Source organism: Drosophila suzukii, chromosome X (genome assembly GCF_043229965.1).
Source record: "Drosophila suzukii chromosome X, CBGP_Dsuzu_IsoJpt1.0, whole genome shotgun sequence".
NCBI classification, from domain to species: domain Eukaryota; kingdom Metazoa; phylum Arthropoda; class Insecta; order Diptera; family Drosophilidae; genus Drosophila; species Drosophila suzukii.
The window spans coordinates 7,595,078-7,621,465 of NC_092084.1; the positions used below are offsets into that span (position 1 = coordinate 7,595,078).

Below are 26,388 nucleotides of genomic sequence, written 5' to 3' on the forward strand. Positions count from 1 at the left end.
AATGAAACGAAACGAAATTCTGTCGAACAACAAAAGCGATCGGAATGATGAGCATTTGTGGAGCTCAGCAACGTTGTTGTTGGAGGAAGCGAGGTGGAAAGGGAAGCAAGAAGACCGACAAGAGCCCAAAGCAACGCACCCATACAACTATGCACACACATAGGCAGCACAAAATGAAAAATGAAATGCCAACGACAGGCACAGTGGGACAAGAGTGGTGGGTATGTAGTGTAAAAAAATACTAAAGTAAATTACAAGTAATGCTAGTGGTTGTTCTACAATATATCGTGTTAATTTTTCTGACATAAAGATCATTAAAAAAATTTTAGTTATTTTATATATTTATCATAATAAACGATAATTATTTATAATCTAAAAACTAATCTTTATTTCTGACTTGTATTATTTTTTGTTCAGTAATAAGGAATTAATAGATGATTAAATTATTACTTCTCAAAAACATATTAAATTCTTTGGTACAATATAAGCGAAATTCTACTGCCATATTTTAAAACACAGGCGCAATGGAGAGTGCTTCACTGTGCAACAATAATGGATCGCATGCCACTGTTCGGCAGAGTTAGTGAAAAAAGCATTTCGCTCTGCCTCTGCGCATACGCCACCCCTCCTCTTCCTCTTCCAACATCTGTTTCCGACAAGCACAACTAATAATAAAGTAAAGCCGATCCGATCCGATGCGAAACAGCAACAGAAACTGAAGGCGAGGAAAGGTGGAAGGGAGAAGGCGGCAGAGGAGATGGAGAGGTAGGTAGGCAGTGGTGGTTGCGATGTGATGGAATGAAAAAAAGAAGATGAAGTATAGCAATAATCGGCATCGGGCTCGGGCGGTAGACATTCGAGTGTACAGACACAGAAAACTGGATTCGGTAGCGGATATTTTTTCAGCAGGGGCAGGGGAAGGGGCCCACAGTCGGGGTGGTTGGACACACACACATGCCCGCCAGCTGTAGCCTCGATTCCTGCGTTTTTTACTCGTTTTGCCCTGCAAACCGAACTGCTGCCGTTTCATTCCAACCCCAAGCGAGCAGAGGGTGTCCCGCTCGCACGCGCTCTCTCGCCCGGGCCGCCCCTAGTGCCGTTTCACTCGCACCCGCGCATTTCGGTATAGAGAAAAGTTATTAGTCGTCGAGAGACGAAACGAAAACGGGTTCGTTCCAGCTGCCCCTTCCCGCAGTCGCACACCGACACACCGTCACACACACATTCGCACTTAATTTTGTTTCCCAGAGCAGAGTTGTCGCCGAGGCGCACGGTTCAGATTGAAACTAAACTTGGCGGCGTGCGGTTCTTTCGCTCTGCTCTGCGTTCGTGTTGGTGTCGTATCGTATGCATGTGTATTGGAAACGGCGGAAAATTCTCGCGCCGACGCGACGCACACACTTGATACCCTACAAATTGTATTATTTATTTTTTTTTTTCGAAAAGTGCTTAGGCTAACGGCTGTTAATTAGTGAGTGCGGATGTTTGACATGGAAAAGTGATGCCGCGCCACAGTGGATACCCTTGCTGGCGAACCGTCGCTGGCGACGTAGGCAGTGAAATGAAAACAAGCGTCTAGACTCAAGAGTTGTCGCTGCTGAATTTTATTATCATTTTTATGTAAGATCGCGTGCACAGGTGCTCAATCGTTGCACTGAGAGAAAAGCAAAGAGTGTCTGCTGCCAGCGGGGAAAGGGAGAGAGAGTGGAAGTGGAGTGTGAGTGGAGTTTGTACTAATTACTACTGCCCGTGCACGAAACACTCATTTACACGCAAGCACACACACAGACACACACACACCGAGACCTGGGTCTTTCGTCGGATTTTCGTATTCGTTTTCGTTTTTGTGTACATTTTGTTGTCTTGCGTTCCACGTTACATGCATATATATGTTTGTTGTTGCCTGCTGTATGTTTATATTTATTGCCTCCCCATAAATGTACATATGTGTGTGTGTTAATTAATGTACAATACAATACAAAACAAAACTACAACTAAAGGCCAAGCCAAAAAGAAAGTGCCATGCCAACAAAAACAATAAAAACAACAAAAACACCAACACCAAATAGTGTGTCCGCCGCCGCTAAAAACAAATACGGAAACAAAACGCCACCGCCGACGCATGCATACCTTTAATTTATTACACATATTGTTTTTATTTTGAATAATGGATCGTCGTGCATTGAAGTTTATGCAAAAAAGGTATTTTTCGTTTGGTTTTGTTTAATTTGTATTACACTTTCTTCTTCTTTTTTTTTCGCTTGTATTGCCTGCAATGCACTCGTGCTTTTTGTTATTTGTTCTGGGTTTTTGGAAGATGCTCTTGAATATTTATTGTTTATTGTATGGATCGTGAAACGTTAATCATCTTTCTCGTAAAAATACAGCACGAAATATTCTGTGGCGGGAGAAGAGAAAAAATGCACAAGACCCAAAACGAGTTTCCCCCTGCGACAGCCCAGCCCCTCACCCCTCCCTCCGCATCCGTCACACGCCCCCTGCTGTGCGATGTTGCATTGTTGACAACAACGAATTTCGCAATGCATGCCTGTGTGTTTGTGCGTCGGCTGGTGGTGGTTGATTTTTCCTCTCCCTTCCTCTCACTCAATCGCCAAAGCACCATTAAAAAAAAAACAAGAGTTCTATGCCAAGAGTAGAAGTTTTGTGTTGCTGAAAATGCATGCGGCAACCCTGGTTGCTCTCTCAGTTTGCGAAAGCAGGGTTGTCAGCAGTGACAAGAAAAAAATTAACTAGTTTTTGGCTTGTTATGTACGATAGAATTAAATATTATAGGGGATAAGGATTCGAAAAGAGTTGGCCTTTCTACATTAATAATATTTTTCACTCAAATTTAAAGTAGATAAAAATTCTCTTGTATTTGAAACTTTCAAATTTAAAAATTTTAATTAACAAATTTTTGTTTCATTGGTATTTTTTTTTGAAATATATTCTTTTAAGTAGGCAACTCTGTTTACACCTACGCCACACCGCAGTCGGTGAGTGAGTTTGTGTGCCATAGCTTCATCTCGCTCACTCTTATCTGTGTTATCTCTTTCGATTGCAAACTCGTTTGTGTATCAATCAATAGGCTGTCATGTCACCGTCTCACTCGCTCCTGTGAATTTTGCACGCCTGATTCCTCTGGAACTGATGTTTGATTTGAATTTGGAGAGCTCGAGCTCCCCTCCGCCCACTCTCTTTCGAGCGCATGTGTGTGTGTGTGTTGTTTCCCCCGCATTTTTATCATTCCTTCCCTGCTGCTACTGCTTTTCCCCTGCTTGTTTGTTGGCTATTACATACACATACATATATGTAGTACATACATACCAAACACCAAGTTGGGAAACCAGTCTCTTTTTCTTTTTTCTCAAGAGGTTTTTCACTGCGGGTGGCTGTGAGCTGAACTTACACGCACGCACACCCACCAGCCCGTGGCGAGAAATCCACCCCTCTAAACCGCCCACCACCCCCTGTTCTTGCCCCCTCTTTTTGTGTTTTTCAGGGGTAGCTGCGACATGAGGGTTACCGAAATGCTTTTACCGGCTTTTATAACCCATTTCGCTTGGTCTTCTGCCTTCTTTCCACTTTTGCCTTTTATGCTCTTGCTTTTTATGTGCCTCGCGGGCTTTTGGGCGAGGGGAAGAGGAATGGGGGAGGGATCAGCCTCTCGGCATCACAGCTGAGGTCAGCAAAATAGGACGCAGTGTTCGATATTTATTTTTTTGTTAAATTCATTCTTATATTCCATGCCAATCATAAGTTTTATAATATATAGTAACATATTACACTGTATATTTTCAAGTGTTTTTTATATTCTTTGTATAAAGGGAAATTTCTTAATTACATTTTGTTTTAAAAAAATGTAGTTTCGTTTAAAGCACGAAATTTCCCCAGGTAAAAGTTTTGCATATATTATTAAAAATTCTTCTTATAACTCTTTAAAGATTGTAATAATAATTTTAAAATGTAATAATTAAGGTAGATTCTTAATTATTCTGAAAGCGTGATTATTGCAATAAAAGATTTCACGGTTCCCTGGCTATGCCCTATAGAATACTGCAGATATTAGCGTCTATCCGTTAAGCCTGGTACTTTGACCGCAGCTGTGTAAAACATTAACCATCTCGCGTTGCTCCCAACTGTCAGCATTTTTAGCATTTCGATGGGAAGGTCCTTGAACTTCGTCTGCAATTCGCATCGGCTTTATTGCCCCTCTACAATAATATCAAACGGTGCCAGCTGCGTGGCTAAATTAGTTTCCCGGCTTGTGTTTTCCAATGAGGAAAACGAGTACGGCTGCGGTGCTTCACATGGAAATGGAAATTCGAAAAGCAAACCCATAGATTAAGATCGATGCGATGGCTGTCGTCCCGCTCCTTTCTTTGCTTTCAATAAAGTCCTTTTCGCATTTTGCCAAATGTTTATTGTCGCTCAAAAAGGGCGGGTATTCGTATGCAGCAAAGGTATACAAAATGAAGGAATAGGGATCGGGATCGGGATCGGGGTCTCTCTACCTAAAAGAAAACAAGGGGACACTCTTTCCCAATCACTCGTTGTTGGTCTACTTTTGTTTCAAAATAGCAGTGATTTGAAAGTGATTCAAATTGTGAATATATGATCTGGAAACTGAAAATTCTCCACCTTTTTGGCTCTATTTGCTTTTCCCGCATTTGTTTCTGGCACTCTCAAGCCGTCATCTTCAATATTTACCCTGCAAATATGTTCATTAAATAAGAGGACTCTTGTTTGTTAGTTCCAGCATTTGTCTCACACATTTTTAAATGACTAAACCCAGATTGTAGTATTTACCAAGAAGCCAGCGTAAATAAAAAAAAAGGGTTATTTGTCTAATTTATTTTCTATATTGTGGTGTAGCGTTGATTAATTTAAAACAATTTTACTTTTTATTTCCATTTCATACAATTTTTGTATTAACAATAATTTTATACATAATCCTTGGATGTAATATTATAAACATTTTTCTTTTTCCGATGAAGAAGTGGTCTTCTACTACCACTAACTTTATTAAAGTATAAAAACGATGGCTAATTTCAATTATGTACATATTGATTACCTAAACAAATTTAATTTAAGTCTGAATTAGTATTCATATCTTAAGTGGCATCTTGGCCAAAAGCACTGGGCTAAGCAGCATGTTTTTCTTGATTATATGTTTGTTTAAAAGGATGGGAAAGGGAGGAAAGTGGGCAGGGGTGGTGGGAGGGGGATGCTAACAACCTGTTTGCACTGCCTTGTTATTGTTTGTTGCTAGGACAAGAGAAGACCATTAGGAACACTGATTCTCCAGCTTTGTTTGCGTGTGGTCCCAACATATTTTAGTCTTCTTTCATTATTGAGTTGAGCAAATGTTTACTGATCCCTGGAACTCCTCTCTCTCTTCTGATCCCACAGAGCGGACACAGAAAGCGACACCACCAACACAACAGTAAGCACCACAGCATCCCAGGGGACACCAGCATCGGCCATATCAGCAGGTGGCACTCTACCCCTCAAGGACAACTCCAACATTCGCGAGAAGCCCCTACACCATAGCCACCACAACAACAACAACGCACCCAATCCACACCAGCATCCTCACCACCAGCAGCAGCAGCAACAACAGCAGGCCGGCGGCAAGCAGCTTGAGCGGCCACTGAAGTGCCTAGAAACGCTCGCCCAGAAGGCGGGCATCACCTTCGACGAGAAATACGATGTGGCCAGTCCCCCCCATCCCGGCATTGCCCAGCAGCAGGCGACTCCAGGATCAGGTACAGGAACAGGAACGGGAACGGTATCATCAGGCACAGTCACACCCACAAGTCATCGCCACGGAACTCCGCCCACTGCCCGCAGACACACCCATACCCCAAACACACCGGGCAGGCCCAGTGCACCCAGCACACCCAACACTAGCATTAGCTCCAACTCGAATTCCCACTCTCTTACCCTCTCACACGCCCTCGCCCGCCACACCAGTCTCACGCTGGAGAAGGCGCAGAATCCCGGCCAGCAGGTGGCCACCACCACCACGGTGCCGCTGCAGATCTCACCGGAACAGCTGCAGCAGTTCTACGCGAGCAATCCCTATGCCATCCAGGTGAAGCAGGAGTTTCCCACGCACACGGCTGGCGGCGGGGGAACCGAGCTGAAGCATGCAACCAACATCCTGGATGTTCAGCAACAGATGCAACTCCAGCAGCAGCTCTCGGATGCCAGTGGAGGGGGAGGAGCAGGCGGAGGATCATCTGGAAATGCAGGAGCAGCAGGAGGAGCACCTAGTCCAGCCAATTCCCAGCAGTCCACTGCCATCAGCACCATGTCACCGATGCAGTTGGCGGCTGCCACCGGCGGAGTGGGCGGTGATTGGTCGCAGGGCAGGACAGTGCAGTTGATGCAGCCCTCGACCGGCTTCCTGTACCTGTCGGGCAATCTATTGCAGCCAGGTGGCCTCGGCCAGCAGCCCATCCAGGTCATCACCGCCGGCAAGCCCTTCCAGGGCAACGGCCCGCAGATGCTCACCACCACGCCGCAGAACGCCAAGCAAATGATCGCGGGCCAGGCGGGATTCGCCGGCGGCAACTATGCCACCTGCATTCCCACGAACCACAACCAATCGCCCCAGACGCTGCTAATCTCGCCGATGAATGTCATCTCCCACTCTCCGCAGCAACAGCAGAACCTGCTGCAGTCGATGGCCGCCGCAGCGCAGCAGCAGCAACTCACTCAGCAGCAGCAGCAACAGCTCAACCAGCAGCAGCAGCAGCTCACCCAGCAGCAGCAGCAACAACAACAGCAGCAGCAGCAGCAGCTGGCTGCTCTGGCCAAAGTGGGGGTAGATGCGCAGGGCAAGCTGGCCCAGAAAGTGGTTCAGAAGGTGACCACCACTAGTAGCACGGTGCAGGCTGCGACGGGCCCGGGATCCGCTGGGACGAACCAGGCCCAGCAAGTGCAGCAGGTCCAGCAACAGCAGCAGCAGACCACCCAAACCACCCAGCAGTGCGTCCAGGTCTCGCAGTCGACGTTGCCAGTCGGAGTGGGCGCCCAGTCTGTTCAGACTGCCCAGCTCTTGAACGCGGGCCAGGCGCAAATGCAGATCCCCTGGGGATTCTGGCCGAATGCGGCAGGGCTGCAGCCCTTCGGTTCCAACCAGATCATCCTCCGGAACCAGCCAGACGGGACGCAGGGCATGTTTATCCAGCAGCAGCCCGCGACTCAGACCCTGCAGACACAACAGAACCGTAAGAATAAATGTTACAACCCTACTACCTTCGGAACTAAATCAAACCATCTTCCCACAGAAATCATCCAGTGCAATGTGACCCAGACTCCCACCAAGGCACGAACCCAGCTCGATGCACTCGCTCCCAAGCAGCAGCAGCAGCAGGGAAGCACCACCAACCAGACGCAGCAGCAGCAGCTGGCCGTGGCCACTGCCCAGCTCCAACAGCAGCAGCAACAACTCACAGCAGCTGCTCTGCAGCGGCCGGGAGCCCCGATCATGCCGCACAATGGAACTCAAGTGCGTCCGGCCAGTTCCGTGTCCACCCAGACGGCGCAGAATCAAAGTCTGCTGAAAGCCAAGATGCGCAACAAGCAACAGCCGGTGCGACCAGCTTTGCCCACCTTGAAAACAGAGAACGGCCAGGTCGCGGGCCAGAACAAGGTTGTCGGTCACCTAACCACCGTGCAGCAGCAGCAGCAGGCGACGAATCTCCAGCAGGTGGTCAATGCGGCGGGCAACAAGTGAGTAGACCTCGTTCAGCATCAATCCAACCCAACTAATAACGTCCAAATCCTTGCAGAATGGTTGTGATGAGCACGACGGGCACTCCCATCACCTTCCAGAATGGACAGACCCTTCATGCAGCCACTACGGCGGGAGTGGACAAACAGCAGCAGCAGTTCCAGCTGATTCAGAAGCAGCAATTCCTGCAGCAGCAAATGTTTCAGCAGCAGATTGCCGCCATCCAGATGCAGCAGCAGCAGGCGGCAGTTCAGGCGCAGCAACAGCAACAGCAGCAGCAGCAGCAACAAGTCTCCCAGCAGCAGCAGCAGGTTAATGCTCAGCAAGCGGTGGCGCAACAGGTGGCGCAAGCTCAGCAACAACAGCGGGATCAACAGCAGCAAGTTGCGCAGGCGCAGCAGCAGCAGGCACTCGCCAATGCCACTCAGCAGATCCTGCAGGTGGCTCCCAACCAGTTCATCACATCCCACCAGCAACAACAGCAGCAGCAGCTACACAACCAACTGATTCAGCAGCAACTGCAGCAACAGGCGCAGGCGCAGGCACAGGTTCAGGCCCAGGTGCAGGCCCAAGCGCAGCAACAACAGCAACAGCGGGAGCAGCAACAGCAACAGCAGCAAAACATCATCCAGCAGATTGTGGTCCAGCAGTCGGGCGGAGCGACCGCCCAACAGCAGCAGCAAGCACAACAGCAATCTGGACAGCTGCAGCTGAGCAGCGTGCCCTTCTCCGTTTCTTCGACGACGACTCCAGCCGGAATAGCCACCTCCAGTGCCTTGCAGGCAGCCCTCTCCGCCTCAGGCGCCATCTTCCAGACGGCCAAGCCTGGCACGTGCAGTTCCTCCTCCCTCCCCACCAGCAGTGTGGTCACCATTACCAACCAGAGCAGCACTCCCCTGGTCTCCAGCAGTACGGTGGCTAGTCTGCAGCAGGCACAGGCACAGGCTCAAGCTGCTCAAATCCACCAGCAGCAGCAGCTGATCAGCGCCACCATTGCAGCGGCCTCTCAACAGCAGCAGCAGGGACATCCTTCACTTACGCCCACCACGCCCTCGCCCACCACAAATCCCATTCTGGCCATGACCTCGATGATGAATGCCACGGTGGGCCACCTGTCTACTGCTCCGCCGGTGACTGTTTCTGTGACTAGCACCGCTGTCACTCCATCGCCGGGTCAGCTGGTCACCCTCAGCAGTGCCAGTAGCGGAGGAGGAAGCTTTCCGGCCACGCCCACCAAGGAGACACATTCAAAAGGGCCCACCGCCACCTTGGTGCCCATTGATTCGCCCATGACGCCGGTATCGGGACATGACACCTGCACCACACCCAAATCCTCGACTCCCGCCAATGTCAGTGCACCCGTGGAGGCCAGTAGTTCCACGAGCGAGGCTCTGCCCAACGGAGAAGCTTCAGATCGAGCTTCCACGCCCTCGAAAGTCGCCACCACTCCCACTAGTAAACAAAGCAATGCAGTGCAGCCAACGAGCAGCAGCTCCACTCCCACCAGTGCCAGTGGGAAGGAAGAACCCAAGGTGGCAGCCTCCGTCGGTTCCACGTCCGCGACATCCACTCCAACGACGACAACGATCACCAATGGAATTGGAATGACCAGAACGACGGCAGGTAGCACTGCTGGCTCAACCGCTTGTACAACCACCACCAGCTGCAGCTCTTCAACCACAAGTTGCACGAGCACTACCACAACCACCACGTCGAGCAACAGCAACGGGTCCAAGGATCTGCCCAAGGCGATGATAAAGCCGAATGTCCTAACCCACGTCATCGACGGTTTCATCATACAGGAGGCCAACGAGCCCTTCCCCGTCACCAGGCAGCGCTATGCTGATAAGGACGTCAGCGACGAGCCTCCAAGTGAGTATACCCCCCTGCCACTGTCACATAGTCCCAATCTCACCACGTCACTTTCACTTTTCGCAGAGAAAAAGGCAGCCATGCAGGAGGACATGAAGCCAAGTGGAATAGCGTCAGCTCCAGCCTCGGACATGGTGGCTTGCGAGCAGTGCGGCAAGCTGGAACACAAAGCAAAGCTTAAGCGAAAGCGCTACTGCTCGCCAGGATGCGCTAGACAGGCGAAGAACGGCATCGGAGGAGTTGGAGGAACCGGAGAGACCAACGGCCTGGGAATGGGCGGAATCGTTGGAGTGGACGCCATGGCATTGGTGGACAAACTGGACGAAGCTATGGCCGAGGAAAAAATGCAGACGGATGCCATACAGTCGAAGTCGGAATCCCTTTCCACGGAGGCGCCTCCGTTGCTACTACCAGTACTGCCAGCGATTTCAGCCCCATCTCCACATGCAATTCCCCTGGGTTCACCGTTGCCAGTTGCAATTCCATCTCTTGCACCACTGCCCGTGGTCAGTGCCCCGGCGGCGCCCACCCCTTCGAGTGTAAATGGAACAGATCGCCCACCCATAAGCAGCTGGAGTGTGGAGGAGGTCAGCAACTTCATCAGAGAACTGCCTGGATGTCAGGACTACGTGGACGACTTCATCCAGCAGGAGATCGACGGCCAGGCGCTGCTGTTGCTCAAGGAGAACCATCTGGTGAACGCCATGGGCATGAAGCTGGGCCCAGCCCTCAAGATTGTGGCCAAGGTGGAGTCCATGAAGGAGGTTCCGTCACCTGGCGAGGCCAAGGATGCAGGCGCTTAGTAGGGACTGCGAGAGGCGCATAAGATGATCTCCCAACCGAACAGTGGAGCTGGTAGAACCATGTCTGTCGTGCCGGGTGAATCTGATTCAATCGATTCGTAAAGTCAATACCAGCACCAGGCCAGCGAGTCGCAAAACCCATCAACCTTGTATATATTTCCATGTTTCAATTTAATTCATAGACAAACATATTTATTTAGCGATAAAAAAAACGCCAGACAGTCAGAAAATAAATGGAATTACTTAAACTATGTATAAGCTTTGAATAATGTTTTAACTGAGCTGCCAGCCAAGTGAAATCGATAGAATTCTACAAATAAGCATTAATTTAGATATAAGTAGAATTTTAATAACTCTAATCGTCATGGGTCGTTTTTAAAGTATTTTAAGCTAAGCAATCACTAACAACAGAAACATTTTAAACTTGCAAAGGAAAAAATATAACATCTATATGTGAATTTAATTTTTTTTTTCTAACAAATTTTGAAATGCCTAGAACTAAGAATATTTTTTCAACATTATTTGTTTGCTACTGCTGAACAAAATAAGAAATGCACTTTTATAGTGTTTAATAAATGTGAAAGAAACATTATTTTGTGGTTTTAATTGTGGTTTATGTTTCCTAAATTTATTTTAAATTACAAGGGATTAAAACGGATGAATATGAAATATCAATTGATTTCAGTTTCAGGTCAACGGACTTTAATAATAATTGCGCTCTTTAAATTTCGGCAAATGGTTTCGTTACGATTTTTACTATTACACAGTCCAAAAAAGAAAGCAGCTATGTGCATGAAAGTTTCGTAAATAGTTATTTTGTGTAGTATTCAATAGCCCAAAAATGAAAGCAACATAGTATAGTACATGAAAATGTTCATGAGTAACATTTTTCTATGTTGTTTTTTTCTTTTGACCAAGTTATCAGCGTAATAATTATAAAAAAATGGTTGCCAAACACTACCGCACGCCACAATTATCATTCATAATAATATGTTAACCTCACATCTTTATATCGAAGAATATATTAAATTGAAATAAGCAATCAGAGAAAAAATCGCAGAGATCCTTCAGATATTCTTAATGAAATTTTACGGAATTTATAGACGCAAACAAATTTGGTGGGTAAAATGTATGGTTATGTAGCTATAACAAATATTTAACTATTCTTATGACGTTCTAAACAAAACATTTTCAGAAAAAGATTCTTAGCTGTGGCTCACACCAAAAATCTTTTAGGTACAATTGACCAATATAGTAGTTAAATGGTCCCAACCCATCGAATTGTAAATTTGACCAACGAAGCACGTACTCTTCCACTATTAAATAGTAACCAAAGCAACAATAAAATACATGTCACTATTTTTTAATAGTTGTTAACACTTTTTTTACAGTTAACGGTCAGTTTTACCCATAAAATTTTTTTGTGTGTGGTATTGGTCAATGTCCAACGTTATACATACATATGTACATATGTTTAAAAACTTAACCATCGGTTAGATCCGATTTAAATTATTTTACACTAAACAGATCTTGGGCCCCACAAAATTGTGAGACTTGTGGGCTTCAGAATTGGCGTAGCACACGACTGAAGCAAAGAATAGCTTCACAATCTCTAATAGAATCTATATTTCAAATTTTACAATACAAAATCGCATTTACACTTTTACAAAATCTTAAAAAAATGTGTGCGCCAGATAGGGAATAGTGTTTCTGTTAAAGAATAGATATACTTTATAGGGGCCGGAAACCATACCTGTTACATAAAAACTTTATTTCGAGAGTATGGTGTTCAGAAAAAGCAGCTTAAGCTCGACTTTTTTGGTCAAAACAGTTATATTAAAGAATTATATTTAAAGAACTGAATCAATTTTGCAAGCAAAACTGTTATACAACAAATTCACCACACTTCTATGCCACGCCCACGAAAACGAACGATGCCGCACAAAGAGAGCGGTAGTGAGGGTGTACTGTTGTCCCTGTCTTGCCCACGTCTGCAGAGCGACTAATTTCCCTCCCCTAGCCACACCCCTCCCTGCTAAAAACAAGTAATGTGCCCATTTTTCTCACTTCCACCTTCCCGTCGGCATTTTGTTATGGGGCGCAATTAAGCAGCGACGCCGGCTGAGGCAGAGGCAGAGGCAGAGCGGTGGGCTTACCTATGAATTATTGCGGTTGTTGTTGTTGTTATTGTCGTGGTGGATTGCAAATCAAAATGGAGAAAGTTAACATGCCATTTACCAACATTTAAAATGTATGTGTGAAGAAAATTTGATCTTTGCTTTACAATATTTAACCGAGCTGTAAAAACATCCAAGAACATTATTACACACAAAAACACTAACTGTAAAAATAGGTACACATAACTATTTAATATTAATTGTTGCTTTGGTTACTATTTCTAGTACAACTACCATAAAATAATAATTTGGGTGTATTTTGTTGTGGTGAGAGTTACAATCCGATGGGTTGGCTCCACTATTATATTATTTGAATTGACCAAATTGTTTTTTTTTTTAGAAAATGAACAAAAGAAATTAATTAGAAAAAAGCCCAATGTTCAAACAAGGTCCAATATTAAGTTAAATGATGTCGGGTTCCGTGAAAATAGTGAAAAAGCTTGGACTAACCGCACTGAAGTGGATGGATACAGTGAGCATTTCGGGTAACCTGGTTTTTTATATTGCTATAAGAATTGGTACATATGTTATAAGGATATTAGCAATCAGAAGGACCCATGAACACGCTTTTGCTTCGTCTGCATTTGCTGATGGTTTTCGGAATAGGAACCCAAAACTGCACTTCTAAATTCCATAACTTGAGTTATGGGATTCCGATTTTCAAGTGGGATATCTTTACAAGTTTGTGGTTGAATTCTCTAATTTTCTACATTAAAATTTGTCTTTTAAATGAGAGTCAAAACTTTAAACGATTTTCATGTTCGATTTTTCAGTATATCCAATAATTTTCAGAATGGGAACCCAAAACTGTACTTCTAAATCCCATAACTTTGGTAATTTAATCCCGATTAAGACGTGGGACATGTATGTGTTCGATTTTTCCGTGTTTCCAATAGTTTTCGGAATGGAGACCCAAAACTGTTCTTCAAGATTCCATAACTTGAGTTATGGGATCCCGATTTTATTGTGGGATACGTCTATGAGTTTGTGGTTGAATTCTCTAATATTCTGCATTTAAATATTTCAATTACAAGAGGGTCCCAATTTTTGCCCATTCTCATGTCAGATTTTTCCGTATTTCCAATGGCTTTCAGAATGGGAACCCAAAATTGCACTTCTAAATTCCATAACTTGGGAAGTTGGATCCCGATTTTCCAAAGGGATACCTTTACGAGTTTGTGGTTGAATACCCTAATATTCTACATCGAAATTTGACTTTTAAACGAGAGTCAAAATTATAACCCATTTTCATGTTCGATTTTTCCGTATTTCCAATGGCTTTCAGAATGGGAACCCAAAACTGCACTTCCAAATCCCATAACATTGGTATTTTGATCCCGATTAAGACGTGGGATACCGTTATGAGTTTGTGTCTTAATTCTCTATAAAACTACGTTCAAATATTTATTTTCAGAGATGGTCGAAATTTCCACCCATTTTCATGTTTGATTTTTCCGTGTTTCCAATAGTTTTCAGAATGGAGACCCAAAACTGCTCTTCAAAATTCCATAACTTGAGTTATTGGACTGCGATTTTGAAGTGGGATACATCTTTGAGTTTGTGTTTAAATTCTCTAATAATCTTCATTCAAATGTTTATTTTTTAAAAGGGTTGAAATTTTAACCCATTTTCATGTTCGATTTTTCCTTATTTCCAATGGTTTTCAGAATGGGAACCCAAAACTGCATTTCGAAATTCCATAACTTGGGTAATTGGAACCCGATTTTGAAGTGGGATACCTCTATGAGTTTGTGGTTGAATTCTTTAATATTCTACATTTAAACATTTCATTTACAAGAGGGTCAAAATTTTAGCCAATTCTCATGTCAGATTTATCCGTATTCCAATGGCTTCCAGAATGGGAACCCAAAACTGCACTTCTAAATTCCATAACTTGGGTAGTTGGATCCCGATTTTCATGTGGGATACCGCTATGAGTTTGTGGTTAAATTCTCTAATATTCGACATTAAAATTTGTCTTTTAAACGAGGATCAAAATTTTAACGAATTTTTAAGTTGGAATTTTTCGTATTTCCATGGTTTTCGAAATAGGTTATGTCGTTGCCCGTTGATTAACCACCATTTCTACGTGCCTCAGCAATAGGTGAGCAAGGTAAATATACAGGGGAACTGAATATTGCGATAATATTGGTCCTTTAATGAGGGGCGTCCTTAACGTAATTTTTAATTTGGTGAAATCTGTTTTCGCAGGACGTTCGGTTCGAGGATCTTGGCGATGATTTCAAGGGTTACAGATCAGCGAATTTTTTTACCGAACAAAGCTTAAAAAACATTTGACTAAACACTTAAGTACGGCAAGCTGTCAGGTACCTTAAATTAAAAACATGAATTGGACATTGAAATTGTAAAATTGCTTAATTGCATAAATATTTTCATCTTGTGGTAACTGGTTTCTAATTTAGCGACTTAAGTGGTTTTAAATTGACAATTTAGAAAATTAGAACTGTTAGGGCTTGGACTAATGGAGAAATATTGGTGATAATGCTCCATTCCAAGTTTCCCTTCATCTTCGCTCTGGTTCTTTGTGATTCCCCCGCATCCCCCTTCCGCGATCCTTGTTGCTCACCCCTAACAACAAGCTAAGGGGTTGATTTCGCTGTCCATCTCCTGATCCTGATCCTGAAAAGTCTGGCTTTTAAGGGTAATTGTAACTGCTTACATAGATTGGAAAATGTTTTGCGGAGCCTAAAATGGTGGCTAAGGGTGCCCTGGGGTCGCCGAGGTCTACAAGTGTCAGAGGTCAACCCTTCTCTGTCTTGTTTGATTTATTTCAGGACACTACTTCACCCCTTTACCCACAAATGAACTTGGTACAGTTTATTCAATATCCCTGGGGGACAAAAAAACAATCATTAAGGCCAAAATGTTAAATTATACTAAGATCTCAACTCGGGGAGAACCTTATGCAAAAAGTTGATTAAAACCCCCATGATCACCACTATACTCGGTATATACGGTGTATCAAAACCCTGCAGATGATCCAATTTAAGCCAAACGCGGATCCACTGTTTGTAAGCATATAGATTTAATATTATTCGGTTTGGATTGTAAATAACAGAAATCTAAAAAATATAAATAAATGTGAGAGAAATTCTAGGTATATTCCAAAGAAAATATTGTTTTATGATAAGTTCAAAACTCACAGAATGGGGTAAAAAAAAAATATTTGTAATACTTCAAGTTCTATTAGCCAATATTCACTGTACTTGTGGGGATGAATCGCGCACCCTTGAATGTGTTGGTGATCCTGGAACTGATCCATTTTCACCGTTAGCCACGCCTTGTGACATTAAAACCTCTGCCGCTGCCGACGCCTCTGTCGATTTCACAACGATTGCAACAACACAAAGTGAGGACTACTTTGGTTATCGCTCTCTTTGTATGTTTGTTTGTATGTACATATTTATGTACACATGTGTATGCAGATGATGATTACCTCAAGGTTTCGTCTTTTCAAAAATGGTGAAGGAAATTCTGACAATTACCAACAGCAACAATACAAAAACCGGAATGTATGTATGCACATACATACGTACGTGTGTGTGTGAGTTTCTATTACAGCGAGCGAGGGGGAGGGATGTATGCTAGAGCCAATGCGCCAGAGCGAGAGGCAATGTGCGAGTGTGAGGCAAACACGCGCAAAGCAATTTACGCTCATTAAGCATTTGTCATTTTTAAGAAATGCAAATGTTAGCTCTCTCTCACTCTCGTTCTCACCCCAACCCCACTCAGCACTCGGCCAAACAACAACAACCCAATAGGTTGGGGGCAATTAATTGAATGGCAAGAAGAAGAGCGCATGCTCGACTTCTTGTACAGTTGAGCGTGCGAAGAAGAGGCGAAAGAGGGAAATAGCGGCGAAGTAGGAGGCGGGCAACTAATAAGAAAAAAGCTCGGCGAAAAAAACGAACAAAAACCGAATGCCAAGCTGAACCCACAACCACGCACACACACACAGACACAGAGAGCGGGAGCACAAAAGCACTTAACGAGCATAAAAATAATATGGCGGCAGTAGAAGCAAAAGAAATGAAACGAAACGAAATTCTGTCGAACAACAAAAGCGATCGGAATGATGAGCATTTGTGGAGCTCAGCAACGTTGTTGTTGGAGGAAGCGAGGTGGAAAGGGAAGCAAGAAGACCGACAAGAGCCCAAAGCAACGCACCCATACAACTATGCACACACATAGGCAGCACAAAATGAAAAATGAAATGCCAACGACAGGCACAGTTGGACAAGAGTGGTGGGTATGTAGTGTAAAAAAAATACTAAAGTAAATTACAAGTAATGCTAGCGGTTGTTCTATAATATATCGTGTTAATTATTCTGGCATAAAGATCATTAAAAAAATTTAAGTTATTTTATATATTTATCATAATAAACGATATTAAGAAATAACAAAACTAATCTTTATTTCGGACTTGAATTATTTTTTGTTCAATAATGAGTAATTAATAGATGATTAATATATTATTTCTCAAAAACATATTAAATTCTTTGGTACAATATAAGCGAAATTCTACTGCCATATTTTAAAACACAGGCGCAATGGAGAGTGCTTCACTGTGCAAAAATAATGGATCGTATGCCACTGTTCGGCAGAGTGAGTGAAAAAAGCATTTCGCTCTGCCTCTGCGCATACGCCACCCCTCCTCTTCCTCTTCCAACGTCTGTTTCCGACAAGCACAACTAATAATAAAGTAAAGCCGATCCGATCCGATGCGAAACAGCAACAGAAACTGAAGGTGAGGAAGGGTGGAAGGGAGAAGGCGGCAGAGCAGATGGAGAGGGAGAGGTAGGTAGGCAGTGGTGGTTGCGATGTGATGGAACGAAAAAAAGAAGATGAAGTATAGCAACAATCGGCATCGGGCTCGGGCGGTAGACATTCGAGTGTACAGACACAGAAAACTGGATTCGGTAGCGGATATTTTTTCAGCAGGGGCAGGGGAAGGGGCCCACAGTCGGGGTGGTTGGACACACACACATGCCCGCCAGCTGTAGCCTCGATTCCTGCGTTTTTTACTCGTTTTGCCCTGCAAACCGAACTGCTGCCGTTTCATTCCAACCCCAAGCGAGCAGAGGGTGTCCCGCTCGCACGCGCTCTCTAGCCCGGGCCGCCCCTAGTGCCGTTTCACTCGCACCCGCGCATTTCGGTATAGAGAAAAGTTATTAGTCGTCGAGAGACGAAACGAAAACGGGTTCGTTCCAGCTGCCCCTTCCCGCAGTCGCACACCGACACACCGTCACACACATGCGCACTTCATTTTGTTTCCCAGAGCAGAGTTGTCGCCGAGGCGCGCGGTTCATTTTGAAAGTAAACTTGGCCGCGTACGGTTCTTGCGCTCTGCTCCGCGCTCGTGTTGGTCTCGTTGTCGTGCATGCATGTGCATGTGTATGTGTTAAACGGAGAAAATTCTCGCGTCGACGCGACGCACACACTCTGCCACTGCCCCGTCGTATTTATTTATTTATTTTTTTGGCTTTTGACGACAACTGCACATCTGTGCTGACGATTAGCGAATCGAGTGATTAGTGAATGCAACACCGCGATACTGCAATACTCAATGAAAATGAGGAGAAACGGAAATGTTTACTGGTGTCGCGACGCTGGCGACGTAAGAAGCGTGCTGGAAAGTGTATCGGATAGTGCAGAGTGTCTTTGCCTGTTGTTTGCCCCGCATTGTTGTCAATCCTCCCTCTTCCTCTTCATCGTTTTCGTTTTCCCCTCCTGCTCCTCCTCTTTCTCTCTTTTTCTCTGTTTCTGTTTCTGCCGCGCTGCCTCTTGCAACTCAATTTTCGGTTGAAGGGAAAATCAAATGATGATGGCTTTGGCATTGTTGTAAGCCGTCTGCCGCCACACACACGCAAGCGCGCACACACACACACACACCTAGAGGGACACTCGCACAGTGGAGAGAAACCAGTCTTTTGATTGCAAGTTCAAGATGCTGCTGCGTCTAGTTCGATTTGAATTTGGATTTTGTTCCACTCTCACACTGCAGATGGGAATTCATAAAACCACCCCCGACTGGCACACAGACGTACCGGGGGTTACGTTTTTGCAACTCTTCCTAGAATCGTAGTTACCATTACGGCGGGGGCCACCATTTGCTACTCCTGGACAACTGGGACCTGGGAACTGTCAGCATTTTCGGCTCGCACCACAGGTCTTTGAACCTGCCCCCTTGGATACCGCCACTATCGTGTTGGTGTTCTATGCGCTTTAGCCATGAGCAATGAGCAGACCGTAAATAAAGGTCGTCTCGCTTGCACCGACGCAAACTTGAACTCCTCTGCGGGGGAGAATGAAGAAGAGGGGGATAGACAGGATAGGCAGCAGAGAGCACGAGAGCAAGGCTACTAAAAATAGAAGTTGTGGGCACAGGCAACTCTGACAAGTGACCTCCTTAAGTACTGTAATGCATGCATATATATACATACATATGTATGTAGCATGCAAAACAGTGCACTTTTAGTGGGTCACGGAGATAGAGATACTTTTGACCGAATGTACCTTATTTATTTATTTTATCCTAGTGCTAAAACATTCTACTTCTGGGGTGTCACTGAAATCTATTCGAACCAATAATATTATTATGACAATTTTCCAATTTGTTGAAAGCTACAGTTAATGCCTCAAAGAGCAACTCAAAAAATTGCTCAACCAATTATTTATTTATTGGGTTTGAAAAACTTAAGGGTGTAAATTAATAAATACTTCAAACAATTTCTAGAATTTTAATAACTTATAATTTCAATACAAGTTAAATAACCAGTTTCACTCGAACGATAACCACTGTAGCTGAATTTATCTAGTGTGTGAATAATAATGGTAATCACCATCACCAAAAACAATATCTCGTTCCGTCTCACTTTTTTTTCTCGACTTTGTTTTCGTTTTTGTTTTCCTTGCCGTTTTTAGGCCGCCAGTGCATTATTACACTATACCGTCTTTGTCTTTCTCAATGATCGTGCATCCCTTTCGCACCTGCTGCTTCCCTCTCTCTTGACGACCCGTTCCGCGTTTCTCTTTGCAGCGCTAGTGAGAGTTCGATGGGATTGCAATGCTAATCCCTCTCTCCTGCTCTCCCCACTGATCAGGGGTGGATCTGGAGACAATTTTGGGGGGCACCTCTCGATTTGAAAGACACACTCTTGACATATTAAATTAAATTAAGTAAACCATTTTATATGGATATTTTGTTAATTGTTGGAACAAAATCTACCCCATTTTCCATCCCTTGGATCCGCTCCTGCCTTTCACAGATCCGATCCCCACTCTGCTGGCAGAGAGAGAAATAGGGAGAAAGAGAGCAAAAGAGAGCTCTTTGACGAGTGACTTGGAGTCCACAGTCTGTTGTTATGCGTTTTGTTGGTCAAGCGATAATACAATATGAATATGAACATAAATATAAATATGAAGCATGCCCCACGCATTCGGAGCCGCCCCAAGTGCGTCTGTGTTTGTTTATGTTTATACGCGATGTTTACTGATCGTCTGTGTCCGTTTCTTCGTTCTCTTTTTCCTGCAGTGCGGTCACAGAAAGTGAATCAACAACAACACATCGTACTCCACCACCTTCACCTGCACCCATCACCACAGCGGCAGAAGGCAGCAACACTAACGCACTTGTAAAAGGCACCCCCATTACAAGTGAGGATCCCCAGCGACCACTAAGGTGCCTGGAAACACTAGCCCAGAAGGCGGGCATCAGCTTCGACGAGGATTTGGCCAAGAGTCCATCACAATCGCCCAGCACCAGGGCAGCTCGTGGAGCAGCCGGAACGCCAGGAACCATCAGGCGGCGCCATCCACTGTTACCGCTTACCAGCAGCTCACCGAGTACACCCAACACGAAGACACGCGGCCCTAAGCTGGAGAAGTCACAGAGTCCCGCCCAACAGGTGGCGGCCGCCACCACCGTGCCGCTCCAGATTTCCCCCGAGCAGCTGCAGCAATTCTATGCGAGCAATCCCTATGCCATTCAGGTGAAGCAGGAGTTTCCCACGCACACGGCTGGCGGCGGGGGAACCGAGCTGAAGCATGCAACCAACATCCTGGATGTTCAGCAACAGATGCAACTCCAGCAGCAGCTCTCGGATGCCAGTGGAGGGGGAGGAGCAGGCGGAGGATCATCTGGAAATGCAGGAGCAGCAGGAGGAGCACCTAGTCCAGCCAATTCCCAGCAGTCCACTGCCATCAGCACCATGTCACCGATGCAGTTGGCGGCGGCCACCGGCGGAGTGGGCGGTGATTGGTCGCAGGGTAGAACAGTGCAGTTGATGCAGCCCTCGACCAGCTTCCTGTACCTGTCGGGCAATATATTGCAGCCAGGTGGCCTCGGCCAGCAGCCCATCCAGGTCATCACCGCCGGAAAGCCTTTCCAGGGCAACGGCCCGCAGATGCTCACCACCACGCCGCAGAACGCCAAGCAAATGATCGCGGGCCAGGCGGGATTCGCCGGCGGCAACTATGCCACCTGCATTCCCACGAACCACAACCAGTCGCCCCAGACGCTGCTAATCTCGCCGATGAATGTCATCTCCCACTCTCCGCAGCAACAGCAGAACCTGCTGCAGTCGATGGCCGCCGCAGCGCAGCAGCAGCAACTCACTCAGCAGCAGCAGCAACAGCTCAACCAGCAGCAGCAGCAGATCACCCAGCAGCAGCAACAACAGCAGCAGCAGCAGCAGCAGCAGCTGGCTGCTCTGGCCAAAGTGGGGGTAGATGCGCAGGGCAAGCTGGCCCAGAAAGTTGTTCAGAAGGTGACCACCACTAGCAGCACGGTGCAGGCTGCGACGGGCCCAGGATCCGCTGGGACGAACCAGGCCCAGCAAGTGCAGCAGGTCCAGCAACAGCAGCAGCAGACCACCCAAACCACCCAGCAGTGCGTCCAGGTCTCGCAGTCGACGTTGCCAGTCGGAGTGGGCGCCCAGTCTGTTCAGACTGCCCAGCTCTTGAACGCGGGTCAGGCCCAAATGCAGATCCCCTGGGGATTCTGGCCGAATGCGGCAGGGCTGCAGCCCTTCGGCTCCAACCAGATCATCCTCCGGAACCAGCCAGACGGGACGCAGGGCATGTTCATCCAGCAGCAGCCCGCGACCCAGACCCTGCAGACACAGCAGAACCGTAAGAATAAATATTACAACCGTACTACCTTCGGAACTAAATCAAACCATCTCCCCACAGAAATCATCCAGTGCAATGTGACCCAGACTCCCACCAAGGCACGAACCCAGCTCGATGCACTCGCTCCCAAGCAGCAGCAGCAGCAGGGTAGCACCACCAACCAGACGCAGCAGCAGCAGCTGGCCGTGGCCACTGCCCAGCTGCAACAGCAGCAGCAACAACTCACAGCAGCTGCTCTGCAGCGGCCGGGAGCCCCGATCATGCCGCACAATGGAACTCAAGTACGTCCGGCCAGTTCCGTGTCCACGCAGACGGCACAGAATCAGAGTCTGCTGAAAGCCAAGATGCGCAACAAGCAACAGCCGGTGCGACCAGCTTTGCCCACCTTGAAAACAGAGAACGGCCAGGTCACGGGCCAGAACAAGGTGGTCGGTCACCTAACCACCGTGCAGCAGCAGCAGCAGGCGACGAATCTCCAGCAGGTGGTCAATGCGGCGGGCAACAAGTGAGTAGACCTCGTTCAGCATCAATCCAACCCAACTAATTATGTCCAAATCCTTACAGAATGGTTGTGATGAGCACGACGGGCACTCCCATCACCCTCCAGAATGGACAGACCCTTCATGCAGCCACTACGGCGGGAGTGGACAAACAGCAGCAGCAGTTCCAGCTGATTCAGAAGCAGCAATTCCTGCAGCAGCAAATGTTTCAGCAGCAGATTGCCGCCATCCAGATGCAGCAGCAGCAGGCGGCAGTTCAGGCGCAGCAACAGCAACAGCAGCAGCAGCAGCAACAAGTCTCCCAGCAGCAGCAGCAGGTTAATGCTCAGCAAGCGGTGGCGCAACAGGTGGCGCAGGCTCAGCAACAACAGCGGGATCAGCAGCAGCAAGTTGCCCAGGCCCAAGCGCAGGCGCAGGCGCAGCAGCAGCAACAGCAGGCACTCGCCAATGCCACTCAGCAGATCCTGCAGGTGGCTCCCAACCAGTTCATCACATCCCACCAGCAACAGCAGCAGCAGCAGCTGCACAACCAACTGATTCAGCAGCAACTGCAGCAACAGGCGCAGGCTCAGGCACAAGTTCAGGCCCAGGTGCAGGCCCAAGCGCAGCAACAACAGCAGCAGCGGGAGCAGCAACAGCAACAGCAGCAAAACATCATCCAGCAGATTGTGGTCCAGCAGTCGGGCGGAGCGACCGCCCAACAGCAGCAGCAAGCACAACAGCAATCTGGACAGCTGCAGCTGAGCAGCGTGCCCTTCTCGGTTTCTTCGACGACGACTCCAGCCGGAATAGCCACCTCCAGTGCCTTGCAGGCAGCCCTCTCCGCCTCAGGCGCCATATTCCAGACGGCCAAGCCTGGCACGTGCAGTTCCTCCTCCCTCCCCACCAGCAGTGTGGTCACCATCACCAACCAGAGCAGCACTCCCCTGGTCTCCAGCAGTACGGTGGCTAGTCTGCAGCAGGCACAGGCACAGGCTCAAGCTGCTCAAATCCACCAGCAGCAGCAGCTGATCAGCGCCACCATTGCAGCGGCCTCTCAACAGCAGCAGCAGGGACATCCTTCCCTTACACCCACCACGCCCTCTCCCACCACAAATCCCATTCTGGCCATGACCTCAATGATGAATGCCACGGTGGGCCACCTGTCTACTGCCCCGCCCGTGACTGTTTCTGTGACTAGCACCGCTGTCACTCCATCGCCGGGTCAGCTGGTCACCCTCAGCAGTGCCAGTAGCGGAGGAGGAAGCTTTCCGGCCACGCCCACCAAGGAGACACATTCAAAAGGGCCCACCGCCACCCTGGTGCCCATTGATTCGCCCATGACGCCGGTATCGGGACATGACACCTGCACCACACCCAAATCCTCCACTCCCGCCAATGTCAGTGCACCCGTGGAGGCCAGTAGTTCCACGAGCGAGGCTCTGCCCAACGGAGAAGCTTCAGATCGAGCTTCGACGCCCTCGAAAGTCGCCACCACTCCCACTAGTAAACAAAGCAATGCAGTACAGCCATCGAGCAGCAGCTCCACCCCCACCAGTGCCAGTGGGAAGGAAGAACCCAAGGTGGCAGCCTCCGTCGGTTCCACGTCCGCGACATCCACGCCAACGACGACAACGATCACCAATGGAATTGGAATGACCAGAACGACGGCAGGTAGCACTGCTGGCTCAACCGCTTGTACAACCACCACCAGCTGCAGCTCTTCAACCACAAGTTGCACGAGCACTACCACAACCACCACGTCCAGCAACAGCAATGGGTCCAAGGATCTGCCCAAGGCGATGATAAAGCCGAATGTCCTAACCCACGTCATCGACGGTTTCATCATACAGGAGGCCAACGAGCCCTTCCCCGTCACCAGGCAGCGCTATGCTGATAAGGACGTCAGCGACGAGCCTCCAAGTGAGTATACCCCCCTGCCCCTGTCACATAGTCCCTATCTTACCACGTCACTTTCACTTTTCACAGAGAAAAAGGCAGCCATGCAGGAGGACATGAAGCCAAGTGGAATAGCGTCAGCTCCAGCCTCGGACATGGTGGCTTGCGAGCAGTGCGGCAAGCTGGAACACAAAGCAAAGCTTAAGCGAAAGCGCTACTGCTCGCCAGGATGCGCTAGACAGGCGAAGAACGGCATCGGAGGAGTTGGAGGAACCGGAGAGACCAACGGCCTGGGAATGGGCGGAATTGTTGGAGTGGACGCCATGGCTTTGGTGGACAAACTGGATGAAGCTATGGCCGAGGAAAAAATGCAGACGGAAGCCCTGCAGGCAATGTCCGAATCTCTGCCCATGCAGGCGGCTCCAACGGAAGTTCCATCGATCACAATGCCAGTACTATCTGCTATTCCGGCATCTTCCCCACTTTCGCTGCCCCTTGCACTGCCGTTGCCAGTTGCAATACTTCCAGCCATGCCACTGCCAGTGGCCCCAGCTGGAGTAGTCACTCCTGCGGCAGCTCTACCATCTTCCAACGTAAATGGATCGGATCGACCGCCCATAAGCAGCTGGAGTGTGGAGGAGGTGAGCAACTTCATCAGGGAACTGCCTGGGTGTCAGGACTACGTGGACGACTTCATCCAGCAGGAGATCGACGGCCAGGCGCTGCTGCTGCTCAAGGAGAACCATCTGGTACACGCCATGGGCATGAAGTTGGGCCCAGCCCTCAAGATTGTGGCCAAGGTGGAGTCCATGAAGGAGGTACCGCCGCCAGGCGATATAAAGGATGCGGCGGCCGGAGGAGCGCAATAGTGTCAGCGGGATGAGCCAGGTGAGATGATGCCTTCGCCCTCGTATTCCATTACCCCGCCACCTTATTCGCCGGTGGGTCCGGGGCCGGACAGGCAAACCGCTCCGTCTCCGACTCCAACTCCGACTCCCACTCCCGCTCCTGCCAGCACTCCGCCGGAGTCTGAGGATAGCAGCGGGGGCAGTCACCTGTGCTTCGATCTGACCACGCGCCTCTGCCACGACCTTCGGCTGGAGGAGGAGCCATAGCTCTGGACCGGGTCCAACCAGGTCCGGCGTCGCCCATGCTGAATGTGATTCACTTGGAGCACGCTGTAGAACCTTTTGTACGTAATCTAAACTTAACTAGAGGGGTGTTCTCGTAGCTCAAGTAACAGGCCGCCACATGTATGATAAAGCATAGACTGTTATCCCAGTCATCAATTCATCAAACTGTATAGAACTTCACCATTACTCCTAAGGGCTAACGTATTTATTGAAACGTTGTTAGTCATTACACACAACACCCTATGGGAAGAGCATGAAAAAATCACTTAAACTAGAGGTAAGCTGGGAATATATTTACAGTTAGAATTAAAGCTTAAGCCTGAAGTAATTCCTAAGTGAAACTGAATTGAATACAACAAGTAAACATTTAATTTATTGACTAATTAAGGGCATGTAGAGTATCATTTGAAAGAACTCTGGCCGGCATTGTAAGGTTCCGAAAATGCAGCTGAACTTCCATTACTCGTCTTGGACTCGGACAAAGTTGACTTTTTATTTTTTTTGAAAAATTTTCTAAATTTAAAAATCTTTACTTACTTCACTTTATTTACTTTTATTTCTCAATGAAGAGAACGTTAAAAGGCGTTGTCGAACGTAACCCTAAACTATGAACAAATAAAGTTAGGAAAGTTTGAGTTATGGAAGTTGGACTGAATTCACCCTAGGTTAGACACACACAAGCATATAAATATATATTATAAGGATATATCTAATTATTTCGAAAGTTTCGTGGTTGTATATTTTTTTTACAAATCAATTTTTTTTTTCCTATTGCTGAACAAAATAAAATCTGTCACTGTATAGTGTTTAATGAACGTGAATATAAAATCGCGATCGAGTTTTACTGGTACCCAAGGGGTTTTCTCATTAATGTTCATTGTTTTTCATTCGTAATCTCATCCATCTGAAAATTCAAAAGTAGTAAAAACAAGTGCATGTTTTGAAAGATTATTTGTAATATGGTTTATTCAATAATATATCAATTTCTTTCAAATATGCAGACACATAAAAATGTTGAATATATCTTCAATATCGCTATTATCGGTATAATGTTTCGAACAGCTATGCCTCTTAAGGTTTCAATTTAATTTCATAATAATATTTTCTGGCTGTGTTTAAGTTTGTATG

At 47.0% G+C, this 26,388-nt stretch overlaps 2 protein-coding genes across 2 annotated transcripts; both read left to right on the forward strand.

Moving 5' to 3' along the window:
* The first annotated feature begins 1,282 nt into the window (after nucleotides 1-1,282).
* On the forward strand, nucleotides 1,283-11,011 carry ph-p (polyhomeotic proximal). Its single transcript, XM_017083488.4, has 5 exons — nucleotides 1,283-2,202; nucleotides 5,413-7,238; nucleotides 7,299-7,743; nucleotides 7,803-9,616; nucleotides 9,683-11,011. The coding sequence occupies exons 1-5, from the start codon at nucleotides 2,168-2,170 to the stop codon at nucleotides 10,417-10,419; spliced, it is 4,857 nt and encodes a 1,618-aa protein (XP_016938977.3). The 5' UTR covers nucleotides 1,283-2,167; the 3' UTR covers nucleotides 10,420-11,011.
* Nucleotides 11,012-19,934: 8,923 nt separating this feature from the next.
* On the forward strand, nucleotides 19,935-26,088 carry LOC108016747 (polyhomeotic-proximal chromatin protein). Its single transcript, XM_017083489.4, has 5 exons — nucleotides 19,935-20,071; nucleotides 20,152-21,749; nucleotides 21,810-22,254; nucleotides 22,314-24,151; nucleotides 24,218-26,088. The coding sequence occupies exons 1-5, from the start codon at nucleotides 20,013-20,015 to the stop codon at nucleotides 24,994-24,996; spliced, it is 4,719 nt and encodes a 1,572-aa protein (XP_016938978.3). The 5' UTR covers nucleotides 19,935-20,012; the 3' UTR covers nucleotides 24,997-26,088.
* The last annotated feature ends 300 nt before the right edge of the window (nucleotides 26,089-26,388 follow it).

Bases quoted from the DNA above. Each gene is read 5' to 3' on its own strand.
- ph-p (XM_017083488.4), top strand. From the start codon at position 2,168: ATGGATCGTCGTGCATTGAAGTTTATGCAAAAAAG. The intron at 7,239-7,298 runs GTAAGAATAAAT...ATCTTCCCACAG, and splicing joins CCTGCAGACACAACAGAACC to AAATCATCCAGTGCAATGTG. The intron at 9,617-9,682 runs GTGAGTATACCC...CACTTTTCGCAG, and splicing joins CGTCAGCGACGAGCCTCCAA to AGAAAAAGGCAGCCATGCAG.
- LOC108016747 (XM_017083489.4), top strand. From the start codon at position 20,013: ATGAATATGAACATAAATATAAATATGAAGCATGCCCCACGCATTCGG. The intron at 21,750-21,809 runs GTAAGAATAAAT...ATCTCCCCACAG, and splicing joins CCTGCAGACACAGCAGAACC to AAATCATCCAGTGCAATGTG. The intron at 24,152-24,217 runs GTGAGTATACCC...CACTTTTCACAG, and splicing joins CGTCAGCGACGAGCCTCCAA to AGAAAAAGGCAGCCATGCAG.